This window comes from Lithobates pipiens, unplaced genomic scaffold (assembly GCF_037356315.1).
Source record: "Lithobates pipiens isolate NorthernLeopardFrog02 unplaced genomic scaffold, aLitPip1_a1.2 Scaffold_10, whole genome shotgun sequence".
In the NCBI taxonomy this organism is placed as follows: domain Eukaryota; kingdom Metazoa; phylum Chordata; class Amphibia; order Anura; family Ranidae; genus Lithobates; species Lithobates pipiens.
Genome location: NW_027507686.1, coordinates 109,597,029 through 109,622,621, shown reverse-complemented (window position 1 = coordinate 109,622,621; position 25,593 = coordinate 109,597,029). Strand labels below are relative to the sequence as shown.

General features: G+C 46.3%; 1 protein-coding gene across 6 annotated transcripts in view; it reads left to right on the top strand.

Annotated features, from left to right (window-relative positions):
• The window catches only part of CTCF (CCCTC-binding factor), a 364,630-nt gene that overhangs the window by 78,302 nt on the left and 260,735 nt on the right, over positions 1 to 25,593 (top strand). For 5 of the 6 annotated variants that reach the window (XM_077457321.1, XM_077457303.1, XM_077457314.1 and 2 more), the window contains exons 2-3: positions 12,265 to 13,048; positions 21,300 to 21,470. In XM_077457321.1, the coding sequence (XP_077313447.1) occupies positions 12,274 to 13,048; positions 21,300 to 21,470 (946 nt within the window). In that variant the 5' untranslated portion in view covers positions 12,265 to 12,273. Of the gene's footprint in view, positions 1 to 8,834; positions 8,855 to 12,264; positions 13,049 to 21,299; positions 21,471 to 25,593 lie in introns of those variants that run through there. The other variant, XM_077457350.1, reaches the window with a different exon arrangement.

The window sequence follows — 25,593 nt, the reverse complement described above, 5'->3', positions numbered from 1 at the left end:
CCTGCACTTTCTTGTCAGACGATGCTGACCAGGACTGTTCAGACAGTGAGGATGAGTCCCCGTCCGGGTGCGACAAAGCGCTTGTTGGAGCACTTATCACAGCTGTGCGTGATACCCTGAAGATTCAGGAGCCAGCAGATCCCTCTGCCGATGTACCGGTCCCTTTTGGGTCCCGCAAGCCAGCATGTTCAACTAAGTTGTTCCGGTATCTGACTTATTTTGACAAGTTCATTTACAAGGAATGGGGTCGCCCGCAGCGGACCTTTTCGGTCCCCAAATAGCCTTTTGAGGAGAGCCTGCTCAAAAATGGTCGGCTCCTCCGTTCGCGAACCCCCCAGTATCCGTGTTATATAAAGTAACCACGGTCCCGGTTAAGGAGACTCCTGCATTCAAGGATCCCATGGACATGAAGACAGAGGGAGTGGCTCATTCCTTGTTTACGGATGTGGGTTCAGCCTGTGGGAGTAGGGTACTCTTACCACTAGTGGCATTTTTAATGTCATCTAACGAGGCTCCAAAGAGCCAGTCGCCAAGGAAGGGAAGATCCGTCAGGGCTTTCTTAGATGCCTGGTCAGCTGACCAGCATTTCAGCCAAATCGGGCGCCTCAGCACCACAGCTGACACTGAAGCCCTGGATAACAGAGGGAGAGTATTCAGGGAAGCGCCACAGATGTACTTAAGGCCTTGCGCTAGTTGGATACTAGTTCCACGCAGACAAGAGAACCCTGTTGCTCTCCCAATTCGCGGTACAAAAGTGTTGCCCACTCGGTCAGTGTCTGCGACAATAGTCTACGAATTTTACAGGGTAGACGTCAGTGCATTGGCCGCTAAGTTTTGCAGGCGGCCATGAAGTTGCAAGTAAAAATGCAAAATAAAATTTTTCCTGTGTTTTAAAAAAAAAAAAAAAAAAAAAACACAGTACTTTTTTTTTTTTTGGGGTTATCACTCCTTTTGAGGATACCCTGATTTTTGTGATGGTTTTTCCACGCACTGTATGGTGGATGAAGTTTGGCACTGCTTGGGGTCGTCTGATTTTGTTACAGAGAGGAGCTGTCGGTCAGTGAATATAAGAGAAAATAGTAATTTTTGTACTCGCCGTGAAATCCTTTTCTCTGTAATTCACCGCCCGACATGGCACCCGCCCCTTCTTTTTTTCTTGACGTTAAACTGCTTGTTGATGTACTGAGTCTGCTAGGGCAGGCTGTGGAGGTTGTAGGGACTGCCCCTGGGCAGAACTAAAAGTTCTGAAGTGTTTTGTTACAGCTTTGCCTAGTAATCTCCAGTGATAGGGCTGACAACCCATTTTTTACAGAGAGAAGCTGTGTCGGTCGGTAAACGACAGAGAAAAAGATTTTACGATGAGTACAAAAAGTCCTATTTTTTTTTTTTTTTTTTAAACTGGACCTTACAATCTCTTTAACCACTTAAAGCGGGATTCCACCCTAAAGTGGAACCTCCACTGATTGGATCCCTCCCCCCCTCCGGTGTCACAATTGACACCTTTCAGGGGGGAGGGGGTTGGAGATACCTGTCAAAGACAGGTATTTTCACCCACTTCCAGGCATAGACTCCCGTGGGAGTCTACGCCATTTCCTGCCCTGCAGCGCTATCTGCTGGGACACACACGGGTCCCAGTGACAGCGCAGAGATTTCCTATTGCGCGGCGTGGCTCGCGCATGCACAGTAGGGAACCGGGAAGTGAAGCCGATTTCGCTTCACTTCCTGATTCCCTCACCTAGAATGGTGGCGACAGCAGCCGAGAGCCGATCGATCGGCCTCGGCTGCCGGCATCGCTGGAACCCGGGACAGGGGAGTGTCTATTTATTAAAAGTCAGCAGCTGTAGTATTTATAGCTGCTGGATTGTAACCACTTGCAGACCGGACCATTTTGCTGGTCAAAGACCAGACCACTTTTTGCGATTCGGCACTGCGTCGCTTTAACTGACAATTGCGCGGTCGTGCGACGTGGCTCCCAAACAAAATTGACGTCCTTTTTTTTTCCCCACAAATAGAGCTTTCTTTTGGTGGTATTTGATCACCCCTGCGGTTTTTATTTTTTGCGCTATAAACAAAAATAAAGCGACAATTTTGAAAAAAACACATTATTTTTTACTTTTTGTTATAATAAATATCCCCCAAAAATATATAAAAAAAACCTATTTTTTCCCTCAGTTTAGGCCGATACGTATTCTTCAACACACATGACGGCCATCAATGCTCTCTATGACAGAGCAGTGATCTGTCATGACACTAGGCAGAGTGGGGAAGTGCTTTGTTTACCAAGGCATCTTCCTGTTCTACCTCTCCGTGACACGATCGCCATGCCGCTTCTTAAAGGGGACATACCTGTATGCCCTTTTTACCCACCTGTGCCATTCTGCCCACCTATAGCGTTGGGATGTGGTTAACCACTTCAGTACAGGGCACTTTTAGGCCGGGTTCACACCGCTGCGATGCGGGAACACCGCGAATCCGCGGCGTTTTCCCGCATCGCATTACTCCCGCCGGCAGTTCACACTGCCCTATGCGGACGGCTGGGAGTGTCAATGATATGTTAATGACACCCCCAGATCCGTCCGCATATCGCAGTGCGATCTGCCGACTCGCAAAGGAATCGGATCGCATGGTGTGAACCCCCATGCGATCCGATTCTGTTGCGGACCAAAAAAAGGGTCCTGTGCAAGTTCGCTGCGGGACCGATGCGAATTCAGCCATACTATCTGTATGGCTGAACTCGCATCGCTACGGAGATCGGATGTGATTTGCGATGCGAATCACATCCGGATCTACCCCCGCAGCAGTGTGAACCCAGCCTTACTCCTTTCCCTGCCCAGGCCAATTTCCAGCTTTATGATACTTGGCTTTATTTTGGTTTATATTTAATCACTACTGTTTTTTTTTTTTTTTTTGGCGATCTAAGCAAAAGACCAAAAATTTGAAAAAGTTTGTTTCTATTTTAAAATGTTGCAAATAAGTTATTTGTCTTAATAAATTTAAGCCAAAATTTTTACTGTTAAATACACTGATAGGCTGTACTGATCGCAGCTGTGGCAGGTACACTGATGGCGGCTGGTAATTGCTGATTAGCCCTCACTCAGCCTGACTAAATTTAGTTTCATGGTTTCAGTTTGTAAGGTTGAATAAAGACACCAGTCCATCCAGTTCAACCTGAGTGAGTGTCTACAATTGTCCCTGTACATTGCACACTCTCATTGGTCCCTACCTTCAAGTAGCCCACAACCTAAGGTCCCCATTCATATACTAGGACCAATTTTGGACAGAAACCAATTAACCTACCTGCTTGTCTTTGGCGTGTCGGAGGAAACTGAGTACCCGGAGGAAACCCATGCAGGCACAGGGAGAACATGTAAACTCCAGGCAGGTAGTGTCGTGGTTGGGATTTGAACCAGTGACCCTTCTTACTGCTAGATGACAGTGCTAACCACTACACCACTGTGCCATTGTTCTGTTCCAGAGACAGGCTGTCATTGTACAGCAACCGAAACAGAGATCTGTATACTGTACATAGTATGTTTGGCCCAGCTTGGCCAAAACTATTTTAAAGTGATCTCAAAGCTGGAATTGAGCTAATTAAACCCAGGAGGCTGAACAAATAAAGAAGTCACTGTTTTAACACTAGCATTGTTGGTGTGCTTATCACCCCACACTGTGCCTTTTGAGTTCTGTTGGTGGGGACTTTCCGGCCAGAACACCCTGCAGGCATTGGCTGCGAGTGCTGATCATATGCTGATTTTCCTGCATATCTCTTTGGCAAAAGCTGGTTGAGACTGGTTTATCAGAAAGACAGCTGTACACACTGATTGTCGGCTAGTTTCTGTTGAACCAGGCAATATTTGACTCTTGGGTACCCAGCGTTTAAAATTAAACACGCACTGAGCCATATGCCTGCAGCACCTTCACTTTGTCTATTTTGGCTAGCACATAGGAGAGCATGCATCCATCCCCATGGACAGGAAACAAACACCACAGACTTGCAAAGGCAGTCACAAGAAATAGTCTGTCAGTATTTGTTTCCTCCACCAGAGAGAAGCAACTTTGGAAGGGGATGGTGAGCTCTCTGCTGTCAGCCTTCATCTTTTCTCTAGCTGCTTATTTCCCCAGGTTAGCAAGCTTATACTCTTTGTTTTCCTGCTAATATTTGGTCTTTTTGATGGGTAGGTAACTACAGTAATTGCGCAATAATTCAGTGCATTTGTATGGGAGGGAAAATGCTTCAAAAATACTCCAATCTGCCCGATTTGAGCTCTAAAAGTAGCTCCAAACTTTTTTGAGCTGCAGGCATTTGAACCGTTTATAAACCATGTCCATGAGATTCATCAATTCGTTTTTTTTGGTTACCTCCCTGAGCGTATTGTAACTTCAAGCTTTGCACTACAATATGCCCAGGTGTAAATGAGGCCTTAGGCTTCATTCACACCTAGGTTTTCCGGCTCTTGGGCAGAATCCCCATGGTTCTCTCCACATTTCCTGAATATATGCAAAACGCAGGATGCGCTTGAGATCCTGTTAATTTCAATGGCACGCTATTTGCGGATTTCTCTAATCCAGGGATTGACAAATTTGTTTGGAGCCAGGTTCGTTACGGCGATCTGGACCTGTCCCTGGCCTGACATGGAGACGAGTGAGGGGAAGATAGCCCCCAGCCCACCACCTGTCTCCAAGTCATTGCCCATAGCTCTTAGAGGGACATTTTATTTTTTTCAAATGACTAATATTTTTTTAAATTGCATTTTAGTGTAAATGAGATGTGAGGTCTCTCTGACCCCAGATCTCGTATACAAGAGGACCTGTCATGCTTTTTTCTATTACAAGGGATTTTTACATTCCTTGTAATAGGCATAAAAGTGACACATTTTTTTAAATTTTTTTTAAAGAACAGTGAAAAAAATAAATAAAAGTTAAAATAAGAAAAAATTATTTTAAACGCGCCCTGTCCCGCCAAGCTTGCGTTAAGAAGCGAACGCATATATGAAAGCGGTGTTCAAACCACACATGTGAGGTATCACTGCGATCGGTAGAGTAAGAGCAATAATTCTAGCCCCAGACCTCCTCTGTAACTTAAACCGTGCAACTTGTAGAATTTTTTAAACGTCGCCTATGGAGATTTTAAAGGGTAAAAGTTTGTCGCTATTCCATGAGCGGGCGCAATTTTGAAGCATGTCATGTTGCATATCGATTTACTCAACGTAACATTATCTTTCACGGGTCAGGATACCCCCAGCTGTGCTGCCCCAGGTCGCTAATTCTAGTAGCAAATGCGACCTGGCGCCCGGGTTTTGTCGAGCCCTGCTCTAATCATCTTCCAGGGAAGCATCTGAGAGGCCCCTCCCACCTGTGAAACGTAACACAAATGTCCACGATTATAAATTTGTAAGTCATACCTGTATGCCTCTGTTTCCTCCGGATCCGCAGGAGCTGCACCAAATTATTTTCTTCAGTCCCTGTGCTTGTTGCAGAGGACTCCTTGGCCAGCTACCCTTCTTGTCCAGTAGGGCTTGGGCAGTGTCATCCCAGGGGCAGCAACCAGAGGCAGGATGGCTCATCTGCCCAAGGTTTCATCCCCACTGGGGGATCTACTACCATCTCCCAGCTTTACGAGGCAGCGCCATGCCAATTCCCCCTCCTTCCCCCCCCCCCCCCCCCCCCCGGTTGTCTGAACAGAGCTCCCCAATGTTTCTTCCAGCGGGGACACTAGCAGCAAGATTGTGCATTCGCTTCCGGCGCTCGTGTCACTTCTCACTGGTGTTCCCTTTGGCCCCAGAAGACAAAAGGACAAAGACCAGCAGCAAAGCATGCGCTTCTTGCATTCACAAATTCCTGGCAGACGGGACAAAACCACTCTTTCAAAGATGTATCTATAATATGGTAGCCAAGGAACTGCAAGGCTTCCTCAGAAATAAAAAGCACTATTGGGCCGCTGCACTTAACCATAGAAGACCTGGAAGTTCCAGCAAATAACAGTCAGACCAGCAACCCATCTGCTAATCGGGTACCCCTCCCATCGTATAGTGGGGTAGATGTGACCCGGTCAGAGCAGGAAGCAGACTCTGATGACCCAGACGGTGCATCGGAGGATGGCTTATGTTCAGATTCAGACGAGGAAGATGAAAGGTCAGAAGGTACCCCCTTCCCATGCCACAGAAAAACGACTATGGACCATTGCAACTTCCCTGGGCATCAAAGAACAAAAAGTGTAACTTTTACCTACACAACTATAAAAGGGTCTACAAGCTAAAAAACACAAAAAACCCACAAGAACTTTCCCGGTACACGAAGTCCCTGAAAGACCTAGTCAAAAAGAAATGGAAAGAACTGGAAAAGAAGCTCTTCATACCAGATGCAGTCCAACGCAGGTACCACTTCTCAAGAAGAGGATGCATAAACTTGGACGAAGCACCCCAAAGTGGATGCCTCCCTCTCCAGGATTGCTAACGAGTCTGACCTAGCCTTCGGTGTGAGGTGCAGAGTAGGTCATTTAGTCATTAAACATATCCAGAGGGGGACCGATGCTTGTTACCAAAAGGTATTCCCTTACATAAAATAGAACAGTCTAGAGGTTCACATTCTGTATAGTGTCGAATCCCTCAATGGGTTAAAGGCAACAGCTTCCCTAGTAGCTGTATGGTATTGCCATCAAGGTTCCTCTGCACAGTGTACCCGCCATGACCGAGACTGTGGTCTTGCTCCACTTCGCGACACAGTTGGACACAGGCCAACCTGGTGCATATCACCACAGATGCCGTTTACCTACACGTCGGTCTCTGCACGCAGGGCAAATGGAATTCCAACTGGTCACATGTTTCCTTAAATTGGGGAATTAAAAGCAGTAGAGCAAATCCTAAGGTCATTTTGAGAAGCATTTCAGGACAGGGATGTCTGAATCCAGTTGGACAATGCCACAATCGTGTCATATCTGAACAGACAAGGAGGAACAATATTGAATGGGCCTGACATGCACAATATTGTCATGGGCAGAATCAAACCTTAGGTCTATCTCGGCCACCCATCTGAAGAATAGACAACACCCTTGCAGACTTTGTAAGCCAAAAATGCTGTAAAACAGTCTCTAAACCAACCAACCTTTCTGGATCACTCAATCCTGGGGGGTGCCTGCGGTAGACTTATTTGTATCAAAGTTCAACATGAAAGTCCCAAACGTTTTTTCACTGGACCTAACAAATTGCAATCTAGGATTAAATTCATTCAATCAAAACTGGTCATACCATCTGTTAAGCTTTGCCCCTGACCACCCTAATACCAAAAGTAATTCAAAAGATCAAGGAAGAGGAAACGACAGTGATCCTCATTGCACCTTACTGGCCTCATAGCGCAGTTCAACCATCTGAAAAAACATGAGTGTTCAACTACACTTAAGATTGCCAGATGTACCGAATCTCCTGTCGGAGACTGATCAACCACACCCAAACATAAAGTTGATTAAACTTTTGACCTGGTTACTGAGAGGGTTATATTGCAGAGGAAGGTATTGTCGGATATAATAATCCAATGCCATTCTGGCCAGCAGAATTTTCTTTTTTACTAGGGCCATATATGAAAATTCAGGAGGTTTTAGTCTCCTGGAACAAAAATAGGAAGTTTGAACAAAGGAATCGTTCCTACTGTGTTGGATTTCCTGCAGGAAGGGGAAAACGCAAACCTTTCTTTATAACACTCTTAAAGTGGTTGTATACTCTTTTTTTTTTTTTTTTTTTTTTTACTTTTACCTACAGGAAAGCCTGTAATGAGGCTTACCTGTAGGTAAAAAAAAAAAAAAAATCTTCTAAACCTGTACGGTTTAGGAGATATTCCCCTCGGTATGCGCCGCTGACTGCAGCGGCGCATGCGCACAAGGGGATTATCGGCAGGGGCCGGACCCGGCCGGGATGAAATCTCCCGCGCGCATGTGCGTGAGTGACTATTTTGCGGCTCCGGCCACTCGCAGCGCCGGAGCCGCGATACCCGGAGGAAACGCAGAGGGGAGCATATCGGCTCCCTCAGCGTGGATTGGACCAGATGTCGGGGTCTCGTTCTAAGGTAAGTATGTCATAATAAGCTAGTATGCGGTGCATACTAGCTCATTATGCCTTTTCCTTTGCAAGTAGAAAAAAAATCTGCAGGTTTACTCCCGCTTTAAGGTCCAAGTGGCGGCTATATCTTCCTTTTTGAACATCAGACTGGCAGAAGACCCACTGATTAAAAGATTCATTCTCTTGTTGAGGTCTAGGCCTTGAAGCTCGGCAAAGTCCCGGTATGGGACCTCTCCACAGTTCTTACAGGGTTTCTCTTTCCCCCATTATAACCATTGGAAGAATGTTCGTATAAATAATTACTTTGAAGACTGTACTCCTACTACTGGCTTTAGTATCAGCCAGGAGGATAAGCTAAATACAAGTGCTGTCCATGAGCCCTACTGTTTAAATCAGCTAGATAAACGAATCCGAATACCTTAATTTTTGTTTGTTTTGTTTTTGTTTTTTTACAGAATGCAGAATATCATTTATCGCATCCCTTCCAACTTCAATGCACAGCAGGAAAAGGGAAACATGCCAAATTGAATGTCAGGAAAATACTCATAGCTTGCCTCAAAAGAACGAAGGACTGACGCAAATCTACTACTCTGTTCGTCCTTCATGCAGGGAATGAACAAAGGGCAAACAAGCTTTGAAAAGTACAACAGTTAGGTGGATCAACCTTGCTGGCAGCCCCCCCCCCCCCCCCCCCCCAAGTGCGATCGAAGCTTACTCGACCGGGGCTTGGGCTGAAAAAGCAGGGGCAACCCTAGAGAGTGAATCACACTCAGTTGCAAAGTGCTGTGGGTCTTATCCCCACCCTAGTAAGTATTTCTTGATACATCCTCTCAGATGCTGCCCTGGAAGACTATTAGAAAAGAGTTGGGTACCTGGTAACTCTTCTAGGGCAGCACTCGTTCCCACCCTAAGCGCTAGTATCAATCATCAGTTAGTGGATGTAAACCCCAATAATGAAGTCTAACCTAGGCATGCACAGTATTTCACAAAAGTGAGTACACCCCTCCACATTTTTGCAAATATTTTTATATCTTCATGTGACAACACTGAAGCAATGATGCTTTGCTACAATGCAAAGTAGTGAGTGTATGGCTTGTATAACAGTGTAAATTTCCTGTTCGTTCAAAATAACGCAACACAGCCATTAATGTCTAAACCGCTGGCAACACAAGTGAGTACACCCCTAAGTGAAAATGTCCAAATTTGGCCCAATTAGCCATTTTCCCTCCCTGGTGCCATGTGACCTGTTAGTGTTACAAGGTCTCAGGTGTGTTTTTAAATTTTGCGTTATCGCTCTCTCTCTCATACTGGTCACCGAAAGTTCAGCATGACACCTCATGGCAAAGAACTCTGAGGATGTGAAAAAAAAAAGAATTGTTGCTCTACATAAAGAAGGCCTAGGCTATAAGAAGATTGCCAAGATCCTGAAACTGAGCTGTAGCACGGTAGCCAAGACCATACAGCCGTTTAACAGGACAGGTTCAACTCAGAACAGGCCTTGCCATGGTTGATCAAAAGCTGCGTGCACGTGCTCCTTGTCCTATGCAGATATTGTCCTTGGGAAATAGACGTATGAGTGCTGCCAGCATTGCTGCAGAGGTTGTGGGGGGGGGGGGGGGGTGTCAGTCTGTCAGTGCTCAGACCATACTCCTCACACTGCATCAAATTGGTCTGCATCTCTGCCCTCCTAGAAGGAAGCTTCTTCTAAAGATGATGCACAAGAGAGCCTGCAAACAGTTTGCTGAAGGCAAGCAGGCTAAAGACATGGATGTCCTGAGGTCTGAGTCCAAGATAAACTTATTTGGTTCAGATGGTGTCCAGCGTGTGTGGTGGCAACCAGCTGAGTACAAAGAAAAGTGTGTCTTGCCTACAGTTAAGCATAGTGGTGGGAGTGTCATGTTGCGGCCACTGCGGAGTTACAGTTAATTGAAGGAACCATGAATGCAAACGTACTCTTGACATACTGAAGCATATCATAAGGCCCCTCCCTTTGGAAACTGGGCCGCAGAGCAGTATAACAGAATGACCCCAAACGTACCTCCAAGACTGCCACTGCCTTGCTAAAGAAGCCAAGGGTAAAGATCATAGTTTCATAGTTTGTAAGGTTGAATCAAGACACCAGTCTATCCAGTTCAACCTGAGTGAGTGTCCTACAATTGTCCCTGTACATTGCACACTCACATTGGTCCCTACCCTCAAGGAGCCCACAATCCAAGGTCGCCATTCATATACTAGGGCAATTATGGACAGAAGCCAATTAACCTACCTGCATGTCTTTGGATTGTGGGAGGAAACCGCAGTATCCGGAGGAAACCCATGCAGGCACAGGGAGAACATGCAAACTCCAGGCAGGTAGTGTCGTGGTTGGGATTCGAACCAGCGACCCTTTTTACTGCTAGGTGAGAGTGCTAACCACTACACCACTGTGTCGCCCGAACCATTACACCACTGTTGCCCGACCTAAGTCGTCATGGACTGACCAAGCATGTCTCCAGACCTAAACCCTATTGAGCATCTGTGGGGCATCCTGAAATGGAAGGTGGAGGAGCGCAAGGTCTTTAACATCCACAAACTCCATGATGTGGTTGTGGAGTGGAAGAGAACTTTTTGTTTTTTACTTATTTACCGATCTCTCTCCAAAGCGGAGTCTTTCTGCTGCTCCTTTCCTGTTATCAGCATGATAACTTTTGACAAGTTCTCCGACACTGGAGATGAAAGCAGCTGAAAATTTTTGTGTCGGAGAGTGCTATAAATTGGAGAGCTGGTCAATCCACAGCACAGCTCTGCATGTTTCACCATTCCTCTTTCCTCTGCCTATGTAAGGAGGGGGTCTTTCCTTCAATGAGTGTACATAAAGCCTCTATACCCAGTGGTGGAACAGGAAAAAAAATGTCTAACACAATGTTCACTTTCTAAACCGTGTAGAAGGCTGAAGTCAGCAGATATACAAATAAAACGTTTGTAGGGAGATTTATTTTATCTCTGCATCATCTGAGGCTCTTCACTTGACTGAGTATATGTAAGGTTTTACATCCACTTTATGGTGTATAGGTTCACTAAGTGTTCCTTCTGTGCTTTTATTACCACTGAAGCATGCATGTACCTCTCAAAAATTTTATAATTGTGTTCCTGTCACAGTTGGGAGGAGCCCATCTCTCAGATGCTGCTCAGGAAGACTTCTTAGAAAAACTTACCAGGTACCTAGCTGTTTTTGCTGTGATTGTTGCCTGACCAATTGTGACAAAATTGTACAAACAATCTCTGGATGCCTGTCGCACAATAGTTTGGGCGACAGTCATGGCAAAATCGGGCCACAGTTGGAGTTCCATTGAAAGTAATAGCCAGAAGCTTGTCTTGCATTTTGTGGTGTTACAGGAGTTGTGGGGATGTGCAACGACTAGGTGTAAACACAAGTGATATTCTGGTTCCTGTCCTGCTTGCTACAAAGTTGAATTTTTTTTTTGTTGCCATTTTGGTGTTTCCTGGTCAAGGTGTTCTTCCCTAGATCACTTAGTGCTTTATATATAGGATTTTCAGCATCAGATATTGGTGTCTGATTTGCAAGGCTGCCATTTGGTAATTACATGCATTGTAATCTTTCAGATTGTTTTGCGTTTTTTATATTCCCTGTGCTGTTTTGCTTGCCTTACCTTGTAATGATGGGCTCGCATGTCATGGCTGATTGATACGTAGGGCCTAGCTAGCCAAAGCAATACATAGACATTTGGGTAATCAAAGGGCCAAGACAGCTGCCTGTTTTGGGTCATACAGTGTCCAGTGCATGCCTTGTTATCCACTCTTGCATCACAAATGGAGTACTGATGTATTAAAAACTATTCCAGCTGCACAGTGAGCTTCCTGTCTGTGTATGTTCTGCTTGTTTGTGTGTCAGATCTAATTATGTGTCTAAATATCTGTGTGGCTCCCACCTCCACCAGCACAAGTCTGAGACTCAGGAAATGTGAGATCTAATTTCTTTTACAGGGAATGACAGATCTTACACTACAGAGGCCATGCATTACCTGTACAATGCCATGCGGAATTCCCCAAGTTCCTATGTAAACAAACTGCTAAAACAGTACTGGGAAGATTTACTCTTTCAAAATGTAAAGTTGTAATATAGTTAGGGAAAGAAAATTCCTACCAGCAGCTCGTAAATTGATAATGAAAACTGCATTTTTAATAGTCTTCATTTTGTGTCATTTTTGTCTTACAGTTGGTGAAAATGGAAGGCGATATGGCAGAAGCCATTGTTGAAGACTCTGAGACATTCATGAAAAGAAAGGAAACAAAGACTTATCAGAGGCGGAGAGATGGTGTCGCTGATGATGATGGGTGTGTTATAGTGCATAGCCAGGCAGATGGAAGTGAAGTACCCCATGATGTTAATAGCAATGTTCAAATGGTTATGATGGAGCATCTTGATCCTGCAATTCTTCAAATGAAAACAGAAGTAATGGAAGGTGTAGTGTCTCAGGAAGGGGAAGCTACTGTAGATGATACACAAATTATAACTTTGCAAGTTGTAAATATGGAGGAACAACCAATAAATCTAGGAGAACTTCAGCTTGTGCAGGTACCTGTAGCTGTTCCCGTTGCTGCCACATCTGTTGGGGAACTTCATGCAGCTTATGAAAATGAGATGACTAAAGAAGGTCTTCCAGAAGGAGAACCTATGATCTGTCACACATTGCCTCTTCCAGAGGGTTTCCAAGTTGTTAAGGTTGGGGCAAATGGTGAAGTAGAAACTCTTGAACAGGCTGAGCTTCAGCCACAAGAAGAATCTACCTGGCAGAAGGATCCAGATTATGCACCACCTGTCAAAAAGATCAAGAAGACAAAGAAAAGTAAACTTCGATATACAGAAGAAGGAAAAGATGTTGATGTGTCTGTCTATGATTTTGAAGAAGAACAACAGGAGGGTTTGCTCTCAGATGTTAATGCTGAAAAAGTGGTTGGCAACATGAAACCTCCAAAACCAACAAAAATTAAAAAGAAAGGTACTTGGATCTTACTATGTTTTGGTAAAAATCTTATTAGAGCCATGTTAATACAGGTGTATAGAGCTTCTTGTTTAAATAAGGGTAGAGTTAGGCCTCATGTACACTGCTGCTGGTAAATGGACATTTAGGAGCAGTTGGGCAATTTTTTTTTTTCAGCTGTCCTTGAACTCTCCTTTTTATCTCATCAGTACATCTACACTTGATCGTTTATAGGTGGTTGAATTTTTTTATTTTTTTCTAACACTTCTAGATGCAAACGCGGCTAAACTGATGTTTTTGAATGCAGCTTTCTAGCTGTCAAGTTACCTCATTCAGGAGAGGATAAACAACGTCCGGTTTACATGAAGCCTTAGACGTGTCTTGGGCTTGCTTTACGTTGTGGCTCTGCGACATCGCACGTGATTCGCATTTGGTCTTCACCAGGATCAGATCGCATAGCTGTTCACACACATGTGATCCGATTCCTGTCCGAATTGACTGTTCACCCGGTGATATGCAAAATTATGTTGGGGTGTCATTAGCTTTGTATTGACACTCCTAGTGTTAACTGCCTGCGAGTCAGGTGTCGGAGCCCACAGTGGATTTGCAGGGTTCCCATATTGCACCAATGTGAACAAAGCGTAAATCTCCCTTGCCTCTGAGGCTGGGTTCACACTTGTGTGATACAAGACATCGCATGTGATTTGCATTGCTGTACACATTGTGTGGCTAAATTTGCATAGCGCAGACATTGCATGCAAACTGGCTGAAAAAGCATTGTATTCACACCAACATGGTGCAGGACCCTTTTTTTTTTTTTTTGGTCCACATTGGAATCAGATTGCGTTGGTGTTGACATCCATGTGTTCCGTTTCCTGCACCATTTGACAGTTTTGCACTGTGATTTGCTTCCCGATCTAAGGATGTCATTCACTTTCTACTGACACCTGCAGCGGTTCGCAGAGGGCAGTGTCAACTGTGATTCAGGTGCGATGTGGATACCCGCAGAAAATTCCCAGTTTCACTCATTGCACCAGTGTGACCCCAAGTCTTAAGCCCGGGGCTGTGGCATTGAGGAAAAGATGCAATGCCGCCTCATTGCCTATTAACCCCATTTGTGCCAAGAAATGTGTTGAATATGCATTGCACATGGTTGCAAGGCATTTGAGGCTTTTCCACATTAGCTTGAATGTGGGCATGCTGAGTCAACTTTGTGTGAAGCATCAAAGCCACAGCTTGTAAACATCCCCGCCTGGTGAGATATAAGGGGGGGGGGGGGGTGGTCTGCGGGCAGCAAAAGCGCATCTCAACTGCAAATTTCTCTATCGTTGACTGACACATCATCTTCATCTTGACCTTGGGGTTATATCGCCCCTTTAGGAGAGGACTAGGCAGAAAGTGTTAAAAACTTGCACAGTACCGCCCAAGGGGCGGTCCTACTGGCTATAACCCCTCACACTGCATCCAGAAGCTGATTTTTTTCTGCCTAGTGTAGAAAGACTTGGCTCCCGGTGGGACCATTGGTCCTGGGAATTTTTTCTTATTTTTGGTTCCTGTGATCTACAATAAACATCCGGGCAGGGTGACAGGCTGGATAATATTGATCACTGTAGTCTCCCTAGCCTGGCCATCGAGCGTGAGCTATATGCTCCGGGGCACACGTATGACCAGCTGTCTGTGTCAGCCACACTGTACTGCTTGGGTGATCTGTCTAGCTGGAATGTGTCCAGCAGTCCCTGCAGGAGGGGTAATTACGGTCTGTCTCGGCAGGATGGAGCAGCTAGGCATTCCATGGAAGGTCAACGAGTGGGTGTCTCACTTTCTTCTCTCCCTTTCTTCCATGCTGTGGCCCGCTGTTTGACTGGGCACATGGGGGTTCGGTGCACATACCTGGCCGAGAGTTCGCTGGGGGGGGGAGAGGGTCCTCTGGGTCCTGGCAGGGTGCTGCGCTGGGTGTTGGGGGTCTGCTTATCATTTTCCCTGTTTCTTGGCCACGGCTTTGTGCTTTGTGAGATATGTGGGGAGGCCGCCGCATGCTCTGCAGTCGTCTTCTTTTTTTTATTTTTTGTAGCCACAGCCAGTTTTTTGCCTTTCAGCTATTTTTCTAGTAGCCTCGGATAGCTTTGCCTCTAGCACTGGGTGCTTGTTTCCTTCTAGAACAACGCGATTTCCACACAGACACCTTGTGGATGACACATGGGAGGAGCGGCCAGCAGCACAGCGCAGTACCTGGGTCAGGGTGAGGAATTCCTGCAGGGGGCCCCTCAGTTTGTGGCAGCTAGGGGGGGGTGGACTTTTTGTGTGACTTGCCTTAAGTCCCTAAGTGGTGACAGGCAAGTGTGTCAGCATGGCATCAGAAGCTGGCACTTCTTCCCCAGATATCCCTGTTATTGCACTGGTTCCCCTTCACCTGCGGTGACTATGGACGCTATGTCGGCAGTCCTGCAGGCCTTTGTTGCCAGGGTGGAAGTGGCATGTGGGTGCGGAGTAAAAAATGCCCCCTCCCCCCACCATTTCAGGGGACAGCTCTTATTCTGACTCGGGCCCCGCTGTGACAAGCGGCCCCTGTTCTGATGTATTAGAGAATGGGGACCAGAACCGTTTGGACAGTGAGGATGGCTCAGTGTCCAGGTCAGCGCTGGAAAAGGTGCTTGCAGGAGCACTTTTATTACAGTGGGATACCCTAAAAATGGAGGATATGGTGGGGGCATTTGCAGCGGTGTCAGTCCCTTTCAGGTCTCACAAGCCGGCCCGCATGGCTAAAGTGTTTTTTTTTTTAACCCAAATTATGTTGATAAGTTTATTTACAAGGAGTGGGGAAAACCACAGCGGGCCTTTTCAGTCCTGAAAAGCATGGTGCAGAGCCTCCTGAAGAAATGGATATTTCCTCAGATTGTTGACCCCCCCAGTATCCAGGTTAAATAAGATAACCACAATTCCGGTGGAAGGGACTCCTGCTTAGAAGGGCCGAGCGGTTGCCCGGTTAATGTTTACCGTGGTGGGCTCAGCATTGCGTCCAGTGTTAGCCATGGCCCTGGTGTCGCAGATGTTTACTAAATGGGCTAAATTGTTGCACCGTGAATTGGAGAAGCAACAGGCTTTCCCGGTCTGCGTGGAGCTGGCGGACCAGTCGGTGCAGGGCCTTAAATATGTCTGTGACGTGGCCTTAGATACAGCCCCCTTGCTCTCTAGAGCCTCCGTATCAGCAGTAGTGCTACATCGCCTGATTTGGCTGAAATGATCGTCTGAGGACCCGCCATCTAAGAAAGCACTGCTGGACTTGCCCTTTCAGGGAGAGAGGCTATTTGGAGCCTCGCTGGATGACATTAAGAATGTTACTGGGGGTAAGAGTACGTTGCTCCCTTTGTCCAGAAAATGTAAGTAGCCACGCCGTAGGCAAGGGCCCTCCTTTTCCGCTCAGAAGCAGATTTTTGGTCTGCCCAGGTTGGCAGGTAAGCGTTCCCAGTCCCACAAGGTGCCTGCTTCGGGACAAAAGCATCCCTGGTTTGCAAGCCAAACAAGCCTGTGAGCAAATCTGTTAACGCAAGAAGGTTTTCCCCCGCCCGTCATATGGGGGGGGAGTCACCTTCGGGAGTCTGCAGCCCGGTGGGCCTCTCGGCTAACTGACCAATGGGTCTGCCAACTGATTTCCTTGGCTACAAGAGAGTTCCTCTCTTAACCACCAAACGGATTGTTCCCTTCCAGCATACCCTTACTCCCGGCTCGCTGGGAGGCCCCTTGGGGGCAGTATGGGACCTGCTAAGCCAGAGGGTTGTAGTGCCTTTTCTGGTGTCAGAAGGGTTCCAGGGGTGCTACTCCAATCAGTTTGTAGTCCCCAAAGATGGAAGGGGTACGTCCAATCTTGGACCTAAAAGCCTCAATTGCTTTGTTCAAGTACAGTGGCTCAGTAGTGGCTGCACTCCCATCAAGGGGACTTCCTGGCGTCTTTGGACATCCAGGATTCATACCTACACATACCCATATGCCTCAGGCATCAGAGGTTTCTGCGAAATGCAGTCAGATAAGCCCACTACCAGTTTGTGGCTCTCCCTTTTTTGGCTTGGCTTCAGCACCCAGAGTCCTTATCAAGGTATTGACTCCAATTTTGGCATTGAGACAACGCAGGATCGCAATCGGAAGTTACCGAGAGACAATCTCCTTCTGAGAGCAGCTTCCGCCTCAGAAATAAAGAAGGATGTTGGAATCGCCATGCAAAACCTGCAGTTATTTGGGTGACTGTTGAACCCCAAAAAGTCGGTGCTCAAACCAATTCAGTGCTAGAGTGCCTAGGCTTATCGTGGGACTGCATGGAAGTGAGTTTTTGTCCCTTCAGACAAACTGCAGACTCTCAGAGCTGTGGTAAAACTATCGCTGAACCGCAGGTGGTCGTCGCTTTTTCTGCATGAGAGTTCTGGGCCTCATGGAGACTCTTTGAGGCGGTACCGTACACCCTCTTTCACACCAGTGTCTTGTAGAAGGAGATATTGACACAATTGGACATAACTCTGTTATCCCTGGATGGGTAGATTCAGGTGAACCAGTCAGTGACTCCCTGCTTTGGTGACTGAGGTCCCTGGCACTTCACTCCAGGAAGTCGTTCCTACCTCTGCATTGGACTGTGATCACAACACACGCCAGCCTGTCTGGCTGGGGTGGAGTACTGGGAGCAATAGACCCAGGGTCTCTAGTCGGGTGAGGGACCCAAGTTGCCGATTTAATGTGCTGGAACTCAGAGCGTTCAAGCTTTGCCTCTCCACATGGTCAATGGGACTAGGACAGCGTCCGATCAGGATCCAGTCAGACAACACCACGGCGGTGGCATATGTCAACCATCAAGGAGGAACAAGAGGTTTGTCTGCAGCATGGGAGGTCACTCACATCCTTCAGTGGACAGAGCGATGGGCTCTGGCCGTGTTGGCTATTTACATCCAGGAGCAGAAAACTGGCAGGGGGACTACCTACATCGCCAGATGGGCCCAGGAGAATGGGTGTTGCATCCAGAGATGTTCAGGCTACTGTGCCTGCAGTGGGGCACACCAGATGTGGATCTTCTGGCCTTCTGTCTCCATCGGAAGAGGCAGAGATTGTATCCAGGGTAAGAGATCCTTGGACATGCACGTCAATCGCGCTGGTGGCTCCATGAGATCAGTACTGACTGATCTACAACTTTCCCCCACTAAAGCTACTACCACGTCTGATCTGCAGAGTGAAGGCCGAAGGGGTTCCAGTAATACTGATTGACCGGTTTGGCCCCAGCGTCCCTGACACGCTGATTTTTTACGCCTGGTTGCGAAGGCTCCCTGGCGACTGCCGTTCAGAGGACCTTCTGTGTTAAGGTCCGATTCTCCATTCTGTTACCATCGCTGGTTTTAATGGCATGGCTGTTGAGAGGCAGGTGCTAAGCTACCGAGCCTTATCGGATTCTGTGATCTCTGTTGAGAGCATAGTAATCTGCTTCTCGGTAAGATATACCGTCGAACCTGCAAGGCATTCATCTCTTTGAGGAAAAAGGATGGCGTCAGCGCACCTATTCCGTTTTCAGGACCCTGCTCCTTGTACAGCAAGGAGTAGACCAGAAATTGGCTTTAAGCAACATTAAAGGTCAAATATCAGGCTTGGCTGTCTTTGGTTTGTGTTTTTGTTTTTTCAGCGACCCCTGGTGTCTCTATTTCTAGTGTGCACTTTTGTTCAGGGGGTCCGACATGTAGTTCCTCCGGTGCGTTCAGTTAAACCCTGTGTGATCTGAACCGGCTATTATCGGCACTACAGAAACCGCCGTTTGAAAACATCAGAGAAATTCCCTTGTTGACTTTCCCAGATAGTGGTCTTTCTAGTGGCCATTACATCGGCCAAGAGGGTTTCAGAACTGATGGTCTTGTCTTGCAAGTCCCCCTATCTGGTTATCCATAAGGATAAGGTGGTGTTGCGTCCGCAACCTTCTTTTCTGCTAAAGGTCGTTTTGGCGTTCCACTTCAATGAAGACCTTGTGTTACCATCTCTGTGTTCTAAACCGACACATCCTAAAGAGGTAGCCCTTTATTCCCTGGACGTGGTCAGGGCTCTAAGGGTATATTGTCTGCCACGGCTCCCTTTTGGAAGTCGGATTCTCAGTTTGTTTCCGTAGCTGGTCCGAACAGAGGTATGGCGGTCTCGTCGGCCACCATTTCCAGGTGAATCAGACAGATTGTGGTACAGGCCTACGCCTTGAAGGGGCATGTGCCCCCCTTTTTCTGTAATGGCCCTTTCACCAGGACAATTGGTGCCTTTTGGGCTTTCCGACATCAATCGTCAGTAGCTTGAGTGTGTAAGGCGACGACTTGGTCGTCCATTCACACTTGTACAAAATTCTACCAAGTGGATGTAAGCACATCGTCTGATGCCTGCTTGGCCGCAAAGTTTTGCAGGTGTAATGTTACAATTCTGCACTCCTTTTTCCGTTTTCTTAAAAAAAATAAAAATACAGTTGCTTTTGAGTATAATGCACTGTTGTCTTGTTGACCAAGTTCTGATGCGGCTAGATAAGGTGGTGACTCCCTTGTGAGGGAACACTTCTAGTTATGGGTGAAGTTTTTTCATGCTTTTCCCACCCCTCGTTATACTGCTTGGGGACAATGGTCAAGAATAAAGGAGCTGTCAGTCAGTGAATGTAAGAGGAAATAGGATTTTTCTACTCAACGTAAAATCCTTTTCTCTGTAGTTCACTGACTGACACAGCACCCTCCCCTCTGATTATGTTGTACTGCTTGGGTGGAACTAGAAAGTTGTGTGTTTTTTTTTTTTTTTTATTTAATTTTTTTTTTTTGGTACATGTTCTGCCTAATCCTCTCCCGAAGGTGGTGTAACAACCCAATGGTCAAGAATAAAGGAGCTGTGTCAGTAATTGAACTACAGAGAAAAGGATTTTACGGTGAGTACAAAAATCCTGATTGTTTTTTTTGTTTTTTTTTTAACAATGGTGACGCTGTACTACACTGGGGGGTGATCAGAGATTTTTTTTTTTTTTTTACACTGTTATTGCTTATAACCATAATCACTACTATAATAGCTAAATGCCATGAATGCATTTACATTCATGATAGCTTGCTTACTGTTGATGTGCTGTGATTGGTGACAGCTAGTCACACTGTAAAGGTTGCTGTGATTGGCCCAGGTGCTGTGATAGTGGCGGGCCAACAAAACACCACACTATAGTCACGAATGGAAGACATTTGACTTTTTTTTGACATTGTATTCGTGTGATCGCTGTTACCAATAACAGCAATCAACCCTCTAGGGGTTCTAGCGATCATGTGTTAGATGATGTAAGTGTACTGTGGGCTGGTGGCAAGCAGACACTTTTAAGCTTAGGTCGTCTTAATGGAAACACAGTGGCCAACCCCAAACATGTAAGCATGCATCTTACAGTGAGGTAAGGGCCCTTTCACATTGGTGCTCTTCATGCATTTTTAGTGCATTTTCTGGATTCCTGACTCCCAGGATGCACCAGTGAAATTTGTACATATTGCGCAAGAAACGCACCAAAACGGCAGGTGCATTACACACCTTGAACCGTTACACAGGATTAATTAAAGAAATCGTTTTCATGCACATTTTTTTTGTTTTGGAAAGGGGCATTTTAGCACAGTATTGTACCCGTAAAAGGGCCGTAAATTGTACAGTCCATTATCTGTCATTACGGTTTCAGGAACTGTTCTTCTATTCCTGCTTTCTGCCAATTAGTAAAGTATAGCTGGAAGACCTAGCTTTTGCTTATTGACATTTGCTTGATGCATCCTTTGTCTGTGGGTAATACCTATTCATTAAACTGGCCATACATAGATCAATATTTGGCTTCTTCAGCTTGGACCGACCTAATTTCGATCAATGAATGGGGACAGTGGATGTGTAGAATGCAACCTACCAATCAACCTCTGTACATCCAGCGTGTCGGATAAATGCCGCTCAATCGGTGTTGCCGGCAGTGCTGGTCAGTGTATTTTGATGGTGGTGAGGGCTTAGCAGGGAGGATTTATACCTGTAGCAAGTGTGTGGATTGGGGAATTGGGTCAGGTTTTTTTTTTATAAATTAAAAGTGCTTTCAACCCACTGGTAGAATCGTCTATGGGCTGCTTTAGTTTAATGGTTCATCAGCAAGCCGTCTATTTACAAGTCTTTAAGACGCTGATTGAGAATGTGATCTACTGTAAAATGTAAGTAGTGGGATCTAATAGTGTGTTTTTTAGAGAGACCGCAAACTACAGTTAACGTAATTATCTGATTTGTTATGTAGGTGTAAAGAAAACCTTCCAATGTGAGTTGTGTAGCTATACTTGCCCAAGACGCTCAAATCTTGATCGCCACATGAAGAGTCACACTGATGAGCGACCTCATAAGTGCCACCTGTGTGGAAGAGCTTTCAGGACTGTTACTTTGCTTAGAAACCATCTAAATACTCACACAGGTTAGTTTCTGAATTGGTATGTTTCACACTGAAGTGACACTCATTTTTTATGTTATCTGATTTGTGTATTCAAAATGATTTGTGTGTAATGTGTAGAGCTTATGAAAAAAAATTGGCTGATTTCATAAACTCTTGTTGTTTTTATTTTTTTTAATTTTTTTTTATGCTGTTAAAATCGAACAGTAGTTGTGTACTGATCTACTCTTCCATTATTTCAGCTATGTTAAATTTATATATTTTTTTCTTATTGTACATCACGGAACACAGAGCCATAGTAGTTACTATGTGGGTTATAGGCCACCTTCAGGTGATCGACACTGGCATGCCATAAGACAAAAAATCCACTCCCTATATAGCCCCTCCCACTACTGGGAGTACCTCAGTTTTTCACCAGTGTCTAAGGTGTTGGTTACGAGTAAAGATGTGCTGTGCTGGGGCTAGCCATGCTCCCGGATCCATTCAAAGTGTCTTTCGGCCTAATTGGTACCTGGACCTCGTATCGGAAGATACAAGGTTTTGCCTGTAAACGCTTCTCTTTTTAGAGAGCTGGACCCCGGGATCCATTACTTTTTATAGCAAGGCCATAAAGTTTTACTGGCTATTACAGGTCTAGGATTGTGTTTCCTCAGATACCCAGCTCCTGAAGGTGTAACAGAACTAGTGAAGGGTGTAGATTGGGTCTGTCGGTTAACCACAGAAAACTCAGCGGCGGGAAAGATAAGTGGAGTTTTTCTAAGAAATTTTTCTTATGTCTCCTTTAAAAATCTGTAAGTGCTGTCATACCTATGTGTCACCACTGGGGACTATACTGAGCACTCACTGCCTCATGCTCAGAGCTGTGGAGGGACACGAGCAAAGGTGACATTAAGTCTGCATACATGTGATGTAGCCAGTCAGTGGGCCTTCAGGACGGACTGGTGTTGCAGCTGCTCTTGACACTGCAGCCCCTGTATATATCAGTAAGGGGGTTTTCTCAAATCGCTTTTCAGGACAACCCCGGAGAGAGTGTAGCTCCACCTTGTCATTAGGAAACACATGCCCACTTTAAAAACACCTCCTCTTCCTCCATGGCTTCAGTTATTGTGTTTCCTCCTTGGAGGAAGCATGTGCCTGAACCAGGGAGAGCTACACTCTCTGCAGGGGAGTAAGGCTTACCTTAGCTACAGGTTGTTTTTTTCTTTGACCCCCAGCAGCATCTCCAGTGGGGGAGGACTCCTGGAGCTCCTGGTCCCGCCGTCTAACGGGAGTAAGGACCCTCGGAGTGCCGGCGTCGGGTGCCCGGTGTCCGCTGATTTAGCACAGGGAGGGCTCTGTCTCTGGCGGAGGTCGCTGCAGGTCAGTGGCGTGGCTCCGTTTTCGGCGCCGGGTCCCGGGCGGCGACAGCGTCGTTTACGGTGACGCGCAGGCGCTCTGAGGGGGCGTGGCGCCGTGGTTCAAGCGCCTGGAACGCAGGGATCTTGGGGCGGGTCAGGTGACCGTGTGCTTCCGCTTTCGGCCAGCCCTGATGACGTGGCGGCCGGGAAAATCTAAAAAATGACGGAGCTGTTTGTGATAGCTGCCTTACTCAGCGATGGAGGAGTGTAAGCCAGCTATGGCGGAGACAGGCGCCCCTAGCACCGGTCCAGCCCAGGTATGTAAGGTGCACTGGCACCCTCTGCTTCACTGTTGGGCTATGTCTTATCTGTTCCCCCCTCTTGGGGGCCTGTCGCTGCAGGTCAGAGGTGACTTAGCTCTGACCTTTTGCAGCCTAGTTCTGGGGTCTCACTAGTGGTCTGTTTGGTGGTGGGTCTCTGCACTGGCTTGGTGTTAAGCGACTGGTTGTTGAGAGCTTTTAGTGAGTTAAGCCTGCATGTCGTTTCAGGAAAAATCACTAGGAAAAGCTAGACCAGGTCAGAGAAAATGTCCTCCTTGCAAGACCCCCCTCAGAGATTCATGGCAGAAGGCAATGTGCAGAAATTGTATCAGAGAATTGTTGGAAGAGGAAACATCCCAGCAATATAAGGATTTGTTTTCTTCGGTTAAAGAGCTGACAAACTCCTTGAGTTCAGTCAGGTCCATCCTGATACAAAACCCTCCCGCACAGACCGAGCCTCAGAACTTACCGCCCAGCCCCAGGGCGTCGTCGTCCAGACAGGTGGATACCGAGGATTCTGGAGACGAAGGGGGTAGTACTCTCATCTCCTTCAGGGATTCTGAGGAGGAGGAAGAGAAAGAAGATAGCAGGAGCTCTAAATACAAGCTATCACTAGAGGAAGTAGATGACATTCTTAAAGCAATCTACACTACTCTAGAAATTCAAGAAGAAAAAGTACAACTGTCAATTCATGACAAAATGTACCAGGGGTTGGACGAAACAAAACGGAGAGTTTTTCCAATCCACAGGGTTCTCTCAGATTCAGTGAGACAAGAGTGGAAGGACCCAGAAAAAGCCCCTTTCTTCTCTAAAGCTCTCAAGAGAAGGTTTCCCTTAGAAGATAGACTCAGAGGTTTGGAACAAAAAACCCAGAGTCGATGCAGCTTTCTCACAGGTATCCAGACGAACGGATCTAGCCTTTGAGGATATGGGGATCCTTAACCACTTGCTTACTGGGCACTTAAACACCATTCTGCCCAGACCAATTTTCAGCTTTCGGTGCTCTCACACTCAGTCATGCAACACTGTACCCAAATGAATTTTTTGTCCTTTTTTCCCCACAAATAGAGCTTTCTTTTGGTGGTATTTGATCACCTCTGGGGTTTTTATTTTTTGCGCTATAAATGAAAAAAGACCGAATTTTTTAAAAAAAAACGCATATTTCTTTGTTTCTGTGACAGAATTATGCAAATTATTAATTTTTCTTCATAAATTTTGGTCACAATTTATACTGATACATGTCTTTGGTAAAAATAACCCAAATTAGTGGATATTATTTGGTCTTTGTGAAAGTTAGAGCGTCTACAAGCTGTGGTGCGAATCGCACAAAATTGATCACACCTGATGTACTGGTGGCCTATCTCGCTTCTTGTGACCCGAACAAGTCAGGAAAGTACAAATACCCCCCAAATGACCCCTTTTTGGAAAGTAGACATTCCAAGGTATTTAGTAAGAGGCGTAGTGAGCTTTTTGATGTCATTTTTTTTCCCACAATTCTTTGCAAAATTAAGATTTTTCATTTTTTTTTTTCTCCACAAAATTGTCATTGTAATAGGTTATTTCTCTCACGTGGCATGTGTATACCACAAATGACACCCCCCAAAAAATTCTGCTACTCCTCCTGAGTATTACAATACCACATGTGTGGGACTTTTTCACAGCCTGGCCACATAGAGAGGCCCAACATGCAGGTAGCGCCATCATGTGTTCTAGGAACATAAATTACACATCTAACTTGTTGACTATTTATTACACTTTTGAAGCACCAGGACAATGACACGTGACACTGATGACAGATGGCACTGATACGTGGCAATGATGACAGATGGCACTAATATGTGGCACTGATGACAGATGGCACTAATACGTGGCACCGATGACGCGTGACACTGATGACAGATGGCACTGATAAGTGGCATTGATGACACGCGACACTGACAACAGATGGCACGTGACACTGACAGGTGGCACTGACACGTGGCACTGACACGTGGCACTGACACGTGGCACTGACGACACGTGGCACTGACGACACGTGGCACTGCTGGGGGCGGATGGCACTGCTGGGGGCGGATGGCACTTTATTTTATTTTTTTTTTTTTTTTTTTTCACAGGCAGAACGGCTGCCGCTGCAGCCGTTAGTCTCTCCCCTCTCCCCTCTCGCACTGTCTGTGCGAGGAAGGAGAGCGGCGCTGAGAGATGATCTCATATGTTTACATATGAGATCATCTCCCATTGGACACGCCGATCACGCTGTAAACGGCCGCTGTGATTGGCCGTTTACAGCGATCTGTGTTTGCCTGTCCCCGGGGGACACGGCGAACACAGAACTTCCGCGATGCGCGCCCGCGGCGGCGCGCATTGCGGAAGTAAACATCAGGCCGTCCAGGGACGACCGCCCGGACGAACGCGCCTGCTCTACGGCCGTCATTCGGCTATAGGGCGGGCGCGAGGAGGTTAAAGACCCAATGGACAAAAAAAGCTCACTCC